Source organism: Dipodomys merriami, unplaced genomic scaffold (genome assembly GCF_024711535.1).
Source record: "Dipodomys merriami isolate MVZ:Mamm:240054 unplaced genomic scaffold, mDipMer1.0.p SCAF_4, whole genome shotgun sequence".
NCBI classification, from domain to species: domain Eukaryota; kingdom Metazoa; phylum Chordata; class Mammalia; order Rodentia; family Heteromyidae; genus Dipodomys; species Dipodomys merriami.
This window is the reverse complement of record NW_027205603.1, coordinates 64490740-64505769: the sequence shown is the minus strand read 5'-3', so window position 1 is coordinate 64505769 and position 15030 is coordinate 64490740. Positions and strand designations below refer to the sequence as shown.

At 38.6% G+C, this 15030-nt stretch overlaps 1 protein-coding gene and 1 pseudogene across 7 annotated transcripts in view; one reads left to right on the top strand and one right to left on the bottom strand.

The window, feature by feature from the left end:
• Positions 1-12043, top strand: part of LOC138805896 (regulator of G-protein signaling 22-like) — a 123270-nt gene extending 111227 nt beyond the window's left edge. For 6 of the 7 annotated variants that reach the window (XM_069991138.1, XM_069991135.1, XM_069991139.1 and 3 more), the window contains 6 exons: positions 3441-3596; positions 8131-8220; positions 10760-10853; positions 10970-11064; positions 11167-11211; positions 11964-12043. In XM_069991138.1, coding sequence (XP_069847239.1) covers positions 3441-3596; positions 8131-8220; positions 10760-10853; positions 10970-11064; positions 11167-11187 — 456 coding nt within the window. In that variant the 3' untranslated portion in view covers positions 11188-11211; positions 11964-12043. The remainder of the gene's footprint in view (positions 1-3440; positions 3597-8130; positions 8221-10759; positions 10854-10969; positions 11065-11166; positions 11212-11963) is intronic. The other variant, XM_069991137.1, reaches the window with a different exon arrangement.
• On the bottom strand, positions 6091-6202 carry LOC138806395 (small nucleolar RNA SNORA40; annotated as a pseudogene).
• Positions 12044-15030: the final 2987 nt, after the last annotated feature.

Here is a 15030-nt window from a genome sequence, read left to right as displayed (position 1 = left end):
TCCTACCCCTGTATACAAGACAGAGATCCTGTTTCCACCTTCATGCCTTCCACCCCCTTTATTCCCTTACTCCACTTATCAGTTCCTAATTTTTACCAATTTTTCTCCTTTTTGTGTCATTCTATCCACTTTTCTCCAGCCATTATCCACTATACCACTATCTCACTTCAGGTCTGCAACATGACTCACATGAATTACTAAAACTCCCAACTCTCTCCATATTAACTGTACACAGCGCACACTGCTTTAAAATGTGTACCTGTCACTTCTCTGCTGAAAACAATCCTTAAAACAATCAGGTATTGTTTTTTAGGTATTCCTACATACCTATGAAGCTGCATCTCTTTTTACTTCCTGCTGTCTCTCCAGGTCTCACTGAAATATCTGTAGTTCCACAGTTTTCCTCCTAAGCATTATTGTGTTTATCCGTGTCATAAGACTTATCACACGAAATTGAAAGCCACTTTCCTCTGTCTATCTCATTGCATTGTAAAGATTTTGAGGACAGGGAATGTTTCTTATTTAATTTTGTGGCCCAAATGCCTGGCAAAGGGTAGGCATTTTTGGCCACATGGATGAGTTATGTGAGATGAATGATGTGAGAAAAAAGAGTGAGATTAAATTGGAAATGAGCAAGTTGAACAAAAGAGATGAATAGTAAATGAAAAATTAGCTTTGTTTCAGTGTAGCCTCTAACTCCCACACTCACTGCCAATAGTCTAAAAACCATATTTTCACAGGTCCCTTTACACATTAAAACCATTACTCATCTGCTGGCAGTAAGCAAAGCAGTCTGTATTTATTAAAAATATTTTCTAGCTGAGCATGGTGGCTCATGCTTATAATCTTAGCTACTTGGGAGGCAGAGATCAGAAGGATTGTGGTTTGAGGCCAGCCCAAACAAAAAGTTCATGAGACTCCATCACAACCACTACCACTACCACCAGCAACAGCAGCAGCAACAACAATAATAATAGCTGGGAACAGCATGCGATCCTAAATTTAAATCCCAGTACTGAAAACAAATAAACAAACACTGAGTACAGTGGCAAGTAACTGTCATTCCAGCTATGTGGTAAGTATAAATAGAAGGATCATGAACCAGGGACAGGGCATAAAGAAACATAACACAAACGACAGGAGTTGAAGGTAGGCTTCAGTGGTAGTGTACTGGGCAGCAGGCCTTGAATTCAAATCACAGTATTGCCTTTGTTTATTGTGCAGGTTCAGGGGCTTGAACTCAAAGCCTGGGCACTGTCCCCGAGCTTTTTAGTTCAAGGCTAGTGCATACCATTGAATCACAGCTCCACTTCTGGCTTGCTGGCTTTTTGGTAAAGAATTTTACAGACTTTCTTGACTAAGCTGGCTTTGAACTATAATCCTCAGATCTCAACCTCCTGAATAGCTAGGATTACAGGTGTGAGCCTCTAGTGCTCAACTTCATTCTTTTTCCCAACCAACAATTTGGTAATGTTTTAAAGTCAGAGAGGCACAGAGTAATGTGAAGCATTTTTTGTGGTGGTGGTGGGGCTGGTATTTGAACTCAGAATCTTACTCTTGCTAGGTTGGAGCTCTACCACATGATCCAGGCTTCATATCCTGTTTCTTTTGCCAGTTATTATTGAGAATAGGGTCTCACTCTCTGTTCTGGCTATGTCTGAGCTGTAGTTTTCTGACTTTTGGCTTCCTGTTGTTTCTTGGATCACAATTATGCATCACCACCATGTCCAGCTTCCATACATGGAGATAGAGTCTTGGAGACATTCATTCCCAGGGTTGGCCTAAAACTGTAATCCTCTCAATCTCAGCCATGGGTATAGCTTTGGAGGGTAGGTGCATGGTATTGTGCAAAGCTATGGGTTCAGAAAGGACCTCAATAACTTTTCTGCCCCATCAGGCCTCAAACCCAGATCCTTCCATCCTTAACCTCCCAAGTAGCAAGGGAAATAGGCATGAGCCACAATGCCTGGCCAGGGTCATGTTTATTAATAATAGATATAACCTAAAACCCCTATTACAATTTTGGGGAGTATAGTGGTTTTATGCCTTTTATTAAAGTTCATAATAACTGCTGTGTCCACTGAACATTAGAACAGGAAATTACTTCATTCAATGTATATCAAGTAAAGGTGCATTTCATCAAACGAAGTATCTTAGGTTCTCTCCATATTCCCAAGCAGCTATAGAATTCAATAACACAACTATGTTTTGTATTTGGCCATTGTTTTATTTATTGATTTTTCAACTTGGGAAATTATCTTTAGTTAAACAAAGGAATTGCCACTTAACAAAGCAGTTTATGAATATAATACATCTTGATCAATGTCACCCCTTTCAACATTCTCACTCAGCCCTCCTTTATCCATCCCTTCCCTCACCCTTTTTAATTTTGCAGGATATACATTGGATTCTTGACTGCATTCTCCCCCTCTTCTCCAAATACAATTATTTTTAAAGGAGTGAATAATTTTAGAATTACTAATAACATTCATGCATGGAAAAGAGGGATAGTGAAGTATGCTGACTCAGGACTGTGCCTTACCACAGTGTTTCCTTAAAAACAAACAAACCAAAAAATCCCAAAATTTCTCTTTTCCCCCAAAAGTTGGCTAGTAGCCTAATGGGATGGTTCATTTTTCTTCACAGCATTAGGTAAAGGCTGTTCCTTGCTGTTGGCCTTGATCTAGTGTGGCAAATAAGTTCTAACTCCTGGAAGTAATGTACACTTCTGGAACTAATGGAAAAACTTAGCCTGGGAATTCCAGCAACCATTCTTATCTCTATAAATATCATAATTAATCATTTAACGTAAAGTATCCTCATAGAAAGCATTTGTCTAGGATACCATTCTGTGTTTTAAATGTTACTTTTCTTGCTTTCACATAAAAGAGAGATTATATCATTTTAAAGTTACTCAAGATTTATTCTTAGATCTGCAGCTTTGTTTAAGAGCTTTTCCAGAGGCAAAATGGTATTTCCTTTCTCTAAAAGAAAGGGGTAGGGGAAATGTCCCTCGATGAACTGAATACTTGGAATACTTGCATAAAACAGCAGTGTGTGGTACACCAACTAGGATGTTTTAAAAGAAAACATAAATTTCTTATTTAAAAAGACCTAATGGATTCTTTATTAATACAATCAATTGGTTAGGGAAACATGAAGAATAAGGTTACTTTTAAGTGTGTTTGGTATGTGTGTGTGTGAGAGAGAGTGTGTGTGAGTGAGTTAAAGAAAGACTTATCGTTGGTTATAAAAAAAACATTGATGATAAGCATGTGCTGAGCTAAACTGTATTGGGAAGTCTGGAGACAATAAATTGAAGGAAACATGGTGTGTATTAAAGATAGAATAGCTAATCCATTATTATAGTGAGTTAGAGTTTAAATCAGTACATTTATATAGAACTGCAATCTGAGACATATTATGCTTTTTTTACACAGATGACAATTTTTGGGGTTCTGTTTAAATATTGGCCACAGTTTTGTGAGTTTAGCAAGAATTTAACTGATGAAAAAATTATGAGTGTTTTAGAGAGAAGACAGGAATATAAACAGAAAAAGAAAACATCACTCTTCGATGAAGAGAAATTTGGAAAGGTAAGACAAGACTCGATTTGGAGCCAAGTACACTTTTTTAAAGATAGATGATATGCACTAATTTGTAGAATTGGGGCTGGGGAATTTACAGAGTAGTTAAACATATAGATTTCAGTGACATTTAAGCCTTTATTCAGAGGTTTGGGGGCACTTTTGAATTCTCAGAATTCATTTTGTAATGGCTGACCTCTGGGGGTTTCACTATGTCACATTTGGCCACACACCCCAAAGCAAGCAAGCAATGTAATGGTTAGTGGGAAGGAAAGGAATGATCATTTAGAGAAGACAGAAATCAAACATTTAAGCCCACTGCTGGGTATGGACAAGAAGTTTAGGTTTAAATAGAAGAAGAAGTCAAGGGGTAAGGAGAGCATGTCTTTAAGCAGTCCTGGTGGCACTGTGATCTGATCATTATCAGAGTTCTGGTTCTGGAAAGTGGCCTTAGGAGAGTCTTGGTGGATGGGAGGACATCTAGCTCCCATGAAGTGATCATCCTGTTTGAGGGTGATCTCATCATGGGGTCATCTGTCTGTGAACCTCTGCCATTCCTGGAATCATCAGGATAGGAAAACAACTGGAGACTTACTTCTGGGATCTAAAACAGGACGTCATAAACACTGGCAGTAGATTCCTCCATTTATCTTTGTATCTTCAGCATCGATGGGGATGGGATGGGTGTCAGCAGGTTTTACATTCTTGAATGATTAACATGCCCACAATCAGCGTGAAACACAAGTCTGACCCATTGTAAGAGAGACACAAAATGAAGGCGGAAATGTCAGGGTTTTTCCTCCTTTTAGTTATATCGTGGGCCCAAATGCTTTTTAGAAACAGCTTCTAAGCACCAGATACAATTTCTTGGGCCAAGTCTCTACTCGAGGCTTCCTTGGCTCTCTCTCCTGGGCAGCATTGGCTGCTTGCACCTGCTGCTATGATGCTCCGCCTTAGAAAGCACACTGCTGTTGTCCCACAGCCAGGGTTTTCCATCTGCCATGTGAGCGTGATGGAGAGACTCAAAAACAGCCTATGATGTATTGCAGAAGCATTTATACTTCTCCCTAGCACATGACCAGTAATTAATCACTAATAAATCAGGGATTGAATAAATAGGTAACGAATTCCTGAGTGGCATATCCAATATTAAAATTGCAGAATGACACACTGAGAATATTGGCTAGATTACTTCCATTTCTACAGAGAATCCTGGATTATGTTTATAGCACGTACCTTGTGCTTGGGCATGGAAATGTAATGTCCTTAATTGATGTTCTCATTGGTTCCTGTAACTTAACTGGCAGAGCACAGATATTGACAACTGAAAAGAAACTCTTGTAGAATGGATACTCTAAAGAAAAAATGGAATTCTACTTTGAGTACTTTTTTTTTTTAAACTCAGAGCCTCAGTATGCAGTGACCCAAACTAGCCTTATTCTTGCAGTCATCCTGCCCCTGGCTCCCAAGTGCTGGAGTCACACCTGGCTGCTTTTTGTTTGTTTGTTTGTTTGTTTTATTGGTAATACTAGGGGTTGAATTCAAGATGGATACTCTACCACTTGAGCCCTGCACCTAGCCCTTTTTGCTCTGGTTACTTTCGATTAAGTTCTCACTGTTTGCCCAGGCTGGCCTGAACTAGCTGGCCCGCCAAAGGTGGACGGACAGGCAGCTCTCACTACGTACAGCATTTTCTGTTGCTATAGGTCTTGGGAACTATTTTGCCTGCACTGGTATAGAACTGCAATCCTGATCTCAGCCTGCAGATACTTTTCATTCCTTTCCTCTTTCCCATTTCCCCTTTCCCCTTTCCTTTCCCTTTCTTTTTTCTTTCCTTCCCTTCCCTTTTCTTTCCTTTCTGTTTTTAAATGGAGTCTTACTGTTTCCCAGGCTGGTCTCAAGCTTAAGCAATCCTCTTGCCTCAGCCTCTCAAGTGGCTGAGATGATAGGTGTATGTCGCTGTAGCCAACTGCTTTTAAATACTCTTATTTTATACAATATACACACTGGCATCACTTACTAGCAACTGCAGATTTTACAAATGTCATTTATTTTAATGTGGAAAAAGTAAAGAAGACTAATGTAGTAGCGGATGCTCATTCCATGGAAAGTAAATGCTAGAAAAATGAATGTAAGAAACCAATTGTTGTTGTTGTTTGGAACATACCTGCAAAGCAATGCATTGAGTTCAACCCTCTGTACCACCAAAAACAAAAAAATGGGAAGAAAAGAACAAGAGAAAAGGAAAGGAGGGAAGGGAGGAAGGAAATGTGTTTGTAAACCATGAGATTTCTTGAGGTAATTCTGAGCATGATTCTTAACTTTGAACCTCAATTTCATATAGCAACCAATAGTGAAATTATTAATGATTTGAGAGGATTAATTGACATTATATATGCAAACTATTTTACTATATATATTTTTTTACTTTGTACATCAACTTTATTCTCAGGGCAACCTGTGTGTGTTAACAAACCCTCAAATTGCCAACTCTTATAGGAAACATATTCCTTCTTACAGGTACCAAAATCTCATATTCAGCAATGAGTTCTGAGTTGCAAAAGAGGATTTACTGTTTGCACCTGTCTGTAATTTATTACATAATTTTAAGTGCTCTTTGGGTTTTGCTTTGCTTTGTTTTATTGTTGCTGGTACCACGGTTTGAGCCATGCGTCTAGCCTGGCTTTTTGGAGATGGAGTCTCTCAGATCTTTCTGTCTGGACTGGTTTTGAACATGATCCTCTAGATACTAGTCTCCTGAGTCACTAGGATTACAGATGTGAACTCCAGCCCAGCTAGAGCTTCATATTCTGAAGGAAGTTATAGTAGGAGAAAGAATCCCATGAAAAAGTTTCACTTAGTTCAGTATCACGTACTTGATCAGTATAAAATTCATTAACAACGGATGACAATGATTTAACTAATAAAAGTTCTAAACTTTTAAATGGCAAAAATAAACAAGACTAGAAGACAAATTGGGAAACGTAATGTATGATGTAAGTTGTAAAAATAAATCTGAGGAAAGATAAACACTCTTAACAGGAATTTGGGCAAGAAGTACTAACAAGCAGTTTGCAAAAGGAATACAAATGACTAAAAACATTAAAAGGTATTTAACCTTGCTAGTAACCAAAGATATGAAGACTAGCAAAGAAGAAAATGTTGGCAAGGCCTACTTTGGGAAAAAATGTATATAAACTCATATATCATAGGAGAAAATAAGAAGTAGTACTTTCTTTTCCTTTTCCTCCCTCCCTTCCTCCCGTCCTTCCTTTCTCCCTCTCGCTCTCCCTCCCTCCTTCCCTTCCTTCTTTCCTTCCTACTTTCCTTCCTTCCTTCCTTCCTTTTTTTTTTCTTTTTCTGGGCTTGACATGTGACTTGTGCTTGCTGGACTGGCACTCTACTTCTTGAACTACTCCTCCAGTGAAGCTTTTTGCTGGTTATTTTGGAGATGGGAGATGAAATCTAAGAGACCTTTTTCCCTAGGCTGGCTTCAAACCATGATCTCTAGATGCTAGTTCAATAGCTAGAACTAAAGATTGAGCTCCACTGGTTCTTTTTAAACATCAGTTGATGACATACATTGTTTAAAATATGTGTTGTGGGACTTGAACTCTGAGCCTGGGTGCTGTCCCTCAGCTCTTCAGCTCAAGGCTAGCACTCCACCACTTGAGCCACAGCGCCACTTCCAGCTTTTTCTGTTTATGTGGTGCTGAGGAATCAAACCTAGGGCCTCATGCATGCAAGGCAAGCTTTCTACCACTGAGCCAAATTCCCAGCATGATCTTTTTTTAAAAATTGACAAACACACTTTAAGAAATTATTATAAAAGAGAAAAGTAGTACAACTACACAGAGATGTACATGCGACATCATCTATAGTAGTTTTAAAATATAGTTAGAGATGATGGAAGTTTCTCATCAGAGGCATTAGGCAGATCAGTTACAGGTAAAAAATGATGATCCAGCATTTATAAAACCATTTAACCATTGAAAGTGATTATGCAATTTCTTCATGCCATCATCCTCCAAAGGCTTTATTGCCCTCTATGTGACAAATATCACATGCTGGTGAGCAGTAAAATGCCTGCTTGCATTCCTGCTCTGTATCTCTCTACATACAACATATTTACATGAGAAAAAAAACAGATCTGAATAGAGCACATAGAGTTTAATTCAATTTGTATGAAGTTCATGCTATAAACTAGAAATGTTTATTAAAATTACAGATTATACATCTATGTATTTTTCCTAATGAGATGTCTGGAGGGATGTTTATGAAAATATTTACTGTGGTTTTTCTTGGTTGTGAGAACTTGGGAAGGACTTTAACATTCAACTTCATCATTTATCTCATTCATTTTAAAGTGCTTTTGTATTCCTCTGAAAGAAAATTAAAGATCAAAGTGATGGTGACTTGGTAAAATCTCAAATGTAGCACCCACTGTGTATTGTTTTGTATGATGCTATGATTGCCTAACTGAAAGTTTAAATTAACATAACATTATCCTTTCTTGGAATAATCTAATCTAATTTAATTATAGATTGGAGCCAAACCAAGTACCATAGCGTCTGCTCCCAAAACTGTGTTACCCAGTGAATCTAGCTTAGGTCTGCAAGCATATGGCCGACAGGTAAGCATATGAGGGAACAACTTTAACTACCTCTCTAGAGTGATGCACTTCCTGAACAACACTAGAAGTGTGCTTATTTGAAAGCAGCGCTAAACTTACAATAGAGGGATTGGAAGAGGATGTCCTTGAGCCTTTATTGGGCATTAAAATTTCAACTGACTGTGGATAATATAATCAAGAAAATTAACTCTTTGAAATACCAGAAAATTTAAGTTGTAGACATTGAAATGACAATTATATTGAAAAGGATCACTAAGCTATAATAGAACAAGATAGACTAAATAGATTCTGTATTCTTATGTTAAGGGATGACAGAAGAGTATCAAATGCTTAGTCTCAATTCCTTTTTATTTTTTTGCTTGAACTCAGGGCTTGGGCACTGTCCCTGAGCCTCTTTTGTTCAAGGCTAGCACTCTACCACTTGAGCCACAGCACCACTTTGCACTTTTTCTGTGTACATGGTATTGAGGAATCAAACCCAGGACTTCATGCGTGCTAGGCAAACACTCTACCTCTAAACCACATTCTCAATCCAAGTCTCAATTTCCTAATTCTTTGAAGTGGTCATAAAATTGCCTGATACATAACCATCAACTAGGTCATTTACAATTTTTATGTTTACATTTCTGTTAGCATACATTATCAATGCAAGGGGGGTGTTCTTTGTGATAATTCAATGGATAAATATATTTTGATTGACTCTATAGCCTCTCTTAATACTCATTCTCAAACAGTATTTGGTAGGTTTTATTTCAATAAATACATATGTACACTTAAACAAGTATACATGTGTACACATGTATATGTATATATTCATATGCATATATGTGCATTTATACACACATAATATATCTATGTGCGTCTACACATCTATATGTAGGCACATATAAATACATATGTGCTTGTATATATTTATACATTGTGTGAGTGTGTGTGCTGTGTGAGCCTGCTTACTTACCTGACAAAAAAGGAAAAAGGGAAATGATGACAATAAAGGTGCTGATGCCAACGATGATGATGATGATGATGATGATGATGATGATGAGCACACTGAGAATAATCAAGACTTAGATAGTTCAAGATTTTTGAAGAAAACTGAAATACTTGGGCATTTGATAAACAGAATAATTATTATACTATGATTATATTTATTATTATAATTTTGTACTTAAAATACACATAGTCTAGCAATTTGTAAAATAACCATATACTACCATTTACAAATGTACCTCCCTGCTATTATACGAATTTGTTTCAGGTAGATTTTGCACATTAATAAAACTGGCTGAGAGGTTCAAGTGAGAGCTTCTGCTCAGCAAATATAAGGCCCTGATATCACCACACATACACACAAAGAATTCTAATTAATCCTGCACATTAAGAATTCTAATTGCTGGGTACTGGTGGCTCACACCTGTAATCCTAGCTACTAAGGAGGCTGAGACCTGAGGACTGCAGTCTGAAGCCAGCCCAGTCAGGAAAGTCTGTGAAACTGTTGTCTATGATAAAGTGCTCAGAAAAAAAAAGCTGGAAGTGGTTCTGTGGCTCAAGTGGTAGAGCACTAGCCTTGAGCAAAAGTAACTCAGGAACACAGCTCAGGCCTTGAGTTCAAGCCCTAGGACTGGCGCTAAAGGAAGAGAGAGACAGAGACAGACAGAAAGGGAGAGAGGGAGGGAGAAAGGTAGAAAGAGAGGAAGGAAGGAAGAAAAGGAAGGAAGGAAGGAAGGAAGGAAGGAAGGAAGGAAGGAAGGAAGGAAGGGAAAGAATTCAAATTAACATGATTAATTATAATTCATCCAAATGCAAAATTATCTTCCCTTAAAAAGACTTTAATCTTTCATAAGAACCTACATTCATAAGTAAGTTTATGTAAAGCTGACTGAATAACCATCAAGACATCTGCAAAGCTTTGTGAGGACGAGTCGCTGAGGATGATGGGTGCTGCCATCCTCCCAGCTCAGTGTCTCATCAGGGTTGAGGCCAAGGATATAGGCAAAGGTACCTTCACTTCATCACATTCTTATGACAGTGGGTAAGGGAGATTGAGGATGATTTGTAGTACCCAGTTAAAGGTAAATTCAGTTTTTGAAAATCCATACTACTACAGTTTGTGTTAGGTGCACTTTTTTCCCTTTCTTTTTCTCTGGATTCAGGGCCTCTCCTTGCCAGGAGGCCCTGTACCATTGAGCCATGTCCCCACCTTTTGTTGTGCGTTGGTTATTCTTGAGAGAAGACCTTGCTTCCTACCTGGGCGTGATCTGCCTATTTTAGGCTTTCCTACTAAAATAATAGTTGGGGAGGGTTGAGAAAGAGATCCTGAGAACTTTTCTGCCCAGGCTGCCCACAAACTATGATCCTCACAGATCTTAGCCTCCCACGTAACTAGGATTAACAACATCCAGCTCAATGCACTTTTCTTTAATATGTCATATGTTAATTTTAAATTTTAAACAAAGGGACTGATAATAAGTGGTTTTACCTTCAGTTTATTTCTTGAGGGAAAAGATTCCAGAATTAACATAAGAAATTCTTCTCCTAGCCAACCTGGTGCTACTCAAAGTACATAGAAGCATTGGAACAGGAAAGAATTCTTCTTAAAATCCAAGAGGAGCTGGAAAGGAAGATGTTCACAGGTAACTTTTGCTCTTTGTATGTGCAAGCACAGTTGTTTTGTTATCTTCCATCACAGATTAATTTTATTAATTTTCTCATGATTATCTTCCTGCTTTTCTAATTTATCTTTGTGCAGGTACAACATCTCTCACAAATTTTTTGAAGTCTACTGGTTCACCTATGAATTTGAAGAAGAATGTGTCTCTCCATTCCTTCCAGAGTGAGTTTCCAGTGAGAGTCCATTTTCATTTCTATCTTTCTTATGCCTCTAACTTTCTTTCTTCTGTCAAGGACAAGCTAAGATATGTAACTGGCATCTCCTCTCTTTTCTAGAGTAACCATATGTTACTGTGATCACATCCACTTCTGATCCCCAAGGTAAGTCCTAGGCTGAGATTTGTTCAGCCCTCTGCACACATATCCTTCTACACATTCACACATCTGCACATATACTACATGTACAAGTACCCCTTCACACCCACACACACCCACACTACCCCCCCACACACACAGAGCAAATCAGTGGGCAGAAACAGCTCGCTTTCCTTCTGAGAGCTAAGCCCTCTGGACAAACAATCCCTTCCCAGAGGAATCATTGTTTGCTTCTATTCATTTATTAGCAATTATTTTCTCTCACAAAGAACATGCCAGAAGTTTTTCTAAACCTGAGGGAATGAAGATTCAAGCCAGAACTAAACTCCCACACAGATATTCATGTGCTTCTAGAGTTTTGATTGTATATTAATCTTCAAGTTTAACAAGGCCTTTCTAGTGGTGCGATGTACTGTGTGAAGCCCATTGGCAGGTACTTGAAGAAAGCCATAGAAGGTCCTTCTTAACTCCTGTATTGCAGATTAGTTTTGGATGTCTCAGAACATGTGGTTTTCTGCTTTGGGGAGGTAGACCTCAATGTTCTCAGTCTGTTCATTCGTTTTTTCCTCTCCTCTACTTTAGTCTAGACACTAGACTCTAGGCATCTCCTAATTCCCCCACCCTCTTTCTTAGACCTTATAATGACCCCAACATTTAGGATAGTGCTTTTTTGATGCCATGAAAACTATTTTATTTGTCATCATTGTTTACATTTTGTATACATGTTTATGTTTCACTCGTGTGTTTTTCTTTTACAGGAATTCTTTCACTGACACGAGAAGCTCAAGTGGTTGATTTTTATGGCCTGTATTACTCTAGAATAAAATGATTGCCATGAGCTTTTAGTGTAATGTGATATTATGCCCCTCAGTAATATTTCTTGAACATTTACTATATCTGACTAGTAGGTAAGTTCAGCAGGTGATAAGGAGATGTGAATATTCTTAATGATAAATTGATCCAAAACATAAAGGGAACAGCCTTCCAAACCAAGGCCCCTCTGGGAAAGAACTATATTGAAGCAGTGGTTCTCACACTTCTGTGTCCAGTGGACTTACCTGCGACATTGGCTGACCTCCTTCCTTACTCCACTCCCAGAAGATCTCATGCAAGTGTTCTACACATCTTTCTTTGACACACACTGTTAGGTTAGCAAGGAAGTACTTGTAAATTGCAGGAGAATTTGTGAAAAAAAAAAAAGAGAACCTTCCCATACTTGTTCCTGGAGGAAATGGAGAATGTGGAAATTACCTTAGCAGGGGCATCCATGGACCTCATACCACCAAAGACACCCAACTTTGCCAGACTAAAGTCAATGACCTTCCAGTCTTATAACATCCCATGTCTTCAAGCTGCAACTGCCATTCCAAATAGGAGTTTGACGTTTTATGTTTTGTTTTGAGAAGGGTTCTTGTGAGGTAGCTCAGGCTGGCTTAGAACTCATAATCATCCATTCTTTGCCTCTGAAATACTGGGATTACTGGTGTGCACCATCAGGCCAGGCAGGAGTTAGACATTTTAAGTGGGGAAGGTATCAGAAGACATACTTGAGAGATCATCTTCCTTGTAAATCCATGGCTTTGGAATACCTCTTGAAGTCATTGGAATGGCATATTCCCCATGCTTCCCATAGAACCCCATGGGGTTCCTGACTGGTTTCGATTCACTTCCTTGTCTTCCATCTTTCTTCATTTTGTCTTTCGTTTTTCATTTGTCTTCTATTCTTGTTTCACCACCTCTGGTTTGGAGCATTTTATGTGCTTGTATTTTTCTCCTATCAGTGCAGCAGTGATACTTCTTTTTAAAGGTATTGCTTTCCCCAGAGTTTTCAGTATACATTCCAAGTCATAGAAATTCACTTAAAAAGAGCGTGATAGCTGCTGCCAGGCGGCACATGTACTTCATACCCACGTGCTGCCAATTGCTTTGCAGTCACACTGCCACAGTCATCTCACCTACCCAGCCATAGTTCCCAAATGTTATTATTCTGAGCAAACCAGTATCTGTTAACCAAGAAGAAAAAAACAAACATATACGTATTTCTTCTCAAATTCTCTTCAGCTTCATAAATCTGAGTTTCTAACAAAATTTTTCTTCTCTCTGAAGACCTTCTTTGAACATTTCTTACTAGACAGTATACTTGAATTCCTCCCATTTTTGTTTGGCTTAGAAAGTTCTTATTTTTCCTTTCCTTTTGAAGGATCACTTCAAGATGCAGAACTTGAGGTTAGCAGGTGGTTGTTTTTGCTTGTTCAGTGCTGAAACTATTCATTCCACTCTCTCCCTGGCTACGTGTTTCTGAAGATAAGCTAAATGTTATTCTTCCAGTAAGCTTCATAATTTCTTCTGAGCTTCTTTTAATATTTTCCTTGTCTTTGATTTTCTTGCATTGGAATGTGGATTTTTGCACACTTATCCTGTTTGGTGGTGGTTTCATTTTTGGATCTATGTTTGAGGCCATTAATTTGGGAAAATTTTGTCATTATAACTGTCATTCTTCTTTCCCTTCTACTATTTCTATTACACGGATTGACGCCTTTTGTTTTTGTCTCACAGGTCATGGATATTCTACTCTTTTTCATTCATTTTCCTTTTGGCATCTAGGTTTTGGCCGTTTCCACTGATCTCTTTTCAAGCTCACTAGTTATGACCGCAGCAGTTTCTAGGCTGCTGAGCTCATCAAAGATGCTCTTATTTCTATTTTAGTAGTTTTTTAAAAAAACACTACGCATATGTTCTTGAATATTGACTGATTTTTTTTTTTTTTTTTGTCGGTCGTGGGGCTTGAACTCTGGGCCTGGGCGCTGTCCCTCAGCTCTTCAGCTCAAGGCGAGCGCTCTACCACTTGAGCTACAGCGCCACTTATTGACTGATTTTTAAGATTAAAGCCTTGACATATTAATCAGTTGTTTTAAATTTCTCACCTGATAATGTCAACATCTCTGCATATGAGTCTGCTTCCAATGCTTACTATATTTCTTCAGACTGTGTTTTGCCTTTTCACTTGGCTTGTGATTTTTTTCTTATTAAAAAAATACATAATATATCAGGTGAAGGAAACTGATAGCCCCTTAGTGTGAGGTTTTGTGTTTACCTGATATTGGGTTGGCTGTGGTGGTTGAGCCCAAATTTTTCTCTATATCCTTATGTCTTCTCTGCCGTTTGCTTGAAGCTCTTAAAGCTCATCTCCATTCAGATTTGATAGTTAGGAAATATTTCTTAGTTGCATGACTAGTTCTTTTTTTAAATTGTTATACAGAGGTGTTATAGGTATGTAAGTCAGGTAAAGAGTACATTTCTTTTTGGACAATGTCACCCCTTCCCTTGCTCTCCCCCAGGTTTCCCCCCCACACGTTGTATAGTTAATTTTCAATATAGTGTCCAGTGAGTACCACTGCTACATTTGTTTTTCCTTTGTCCCTCCATTTCTGTACCACCCCCTCCATGAGTAGTTCTGAGCGTTGTGGTGAGCCTCAGCTGGGCGGGTTGCTTGAGCTTTGGTGCAACCCTCCTTTGTTAGCCAGTAGGATCATCCCCTTTGAGGGCAGGCCTTGTTAAGAAAAACTGAGAACTCAGAGTATATTTTTAAATGGTTACTTTACTCCTCCCTCTACCAAGCAGGAGAGGCTTTTTCTCTGGTCGCCACGGAAAAACATGATAGAATTCATACAGTTTCTATCAAGGAAATGTGGGGGCTCCCCTAAGACTGGTCCCTCAGAAGTGTTCATTCTCAAACCAGCCTTCATTCAGCCTCGAGCAATTCATTATTTGTAGTTTTATGTTCCTATGACATTGGCAGTAGATGCTGGTGTGATTCTGTTTCAG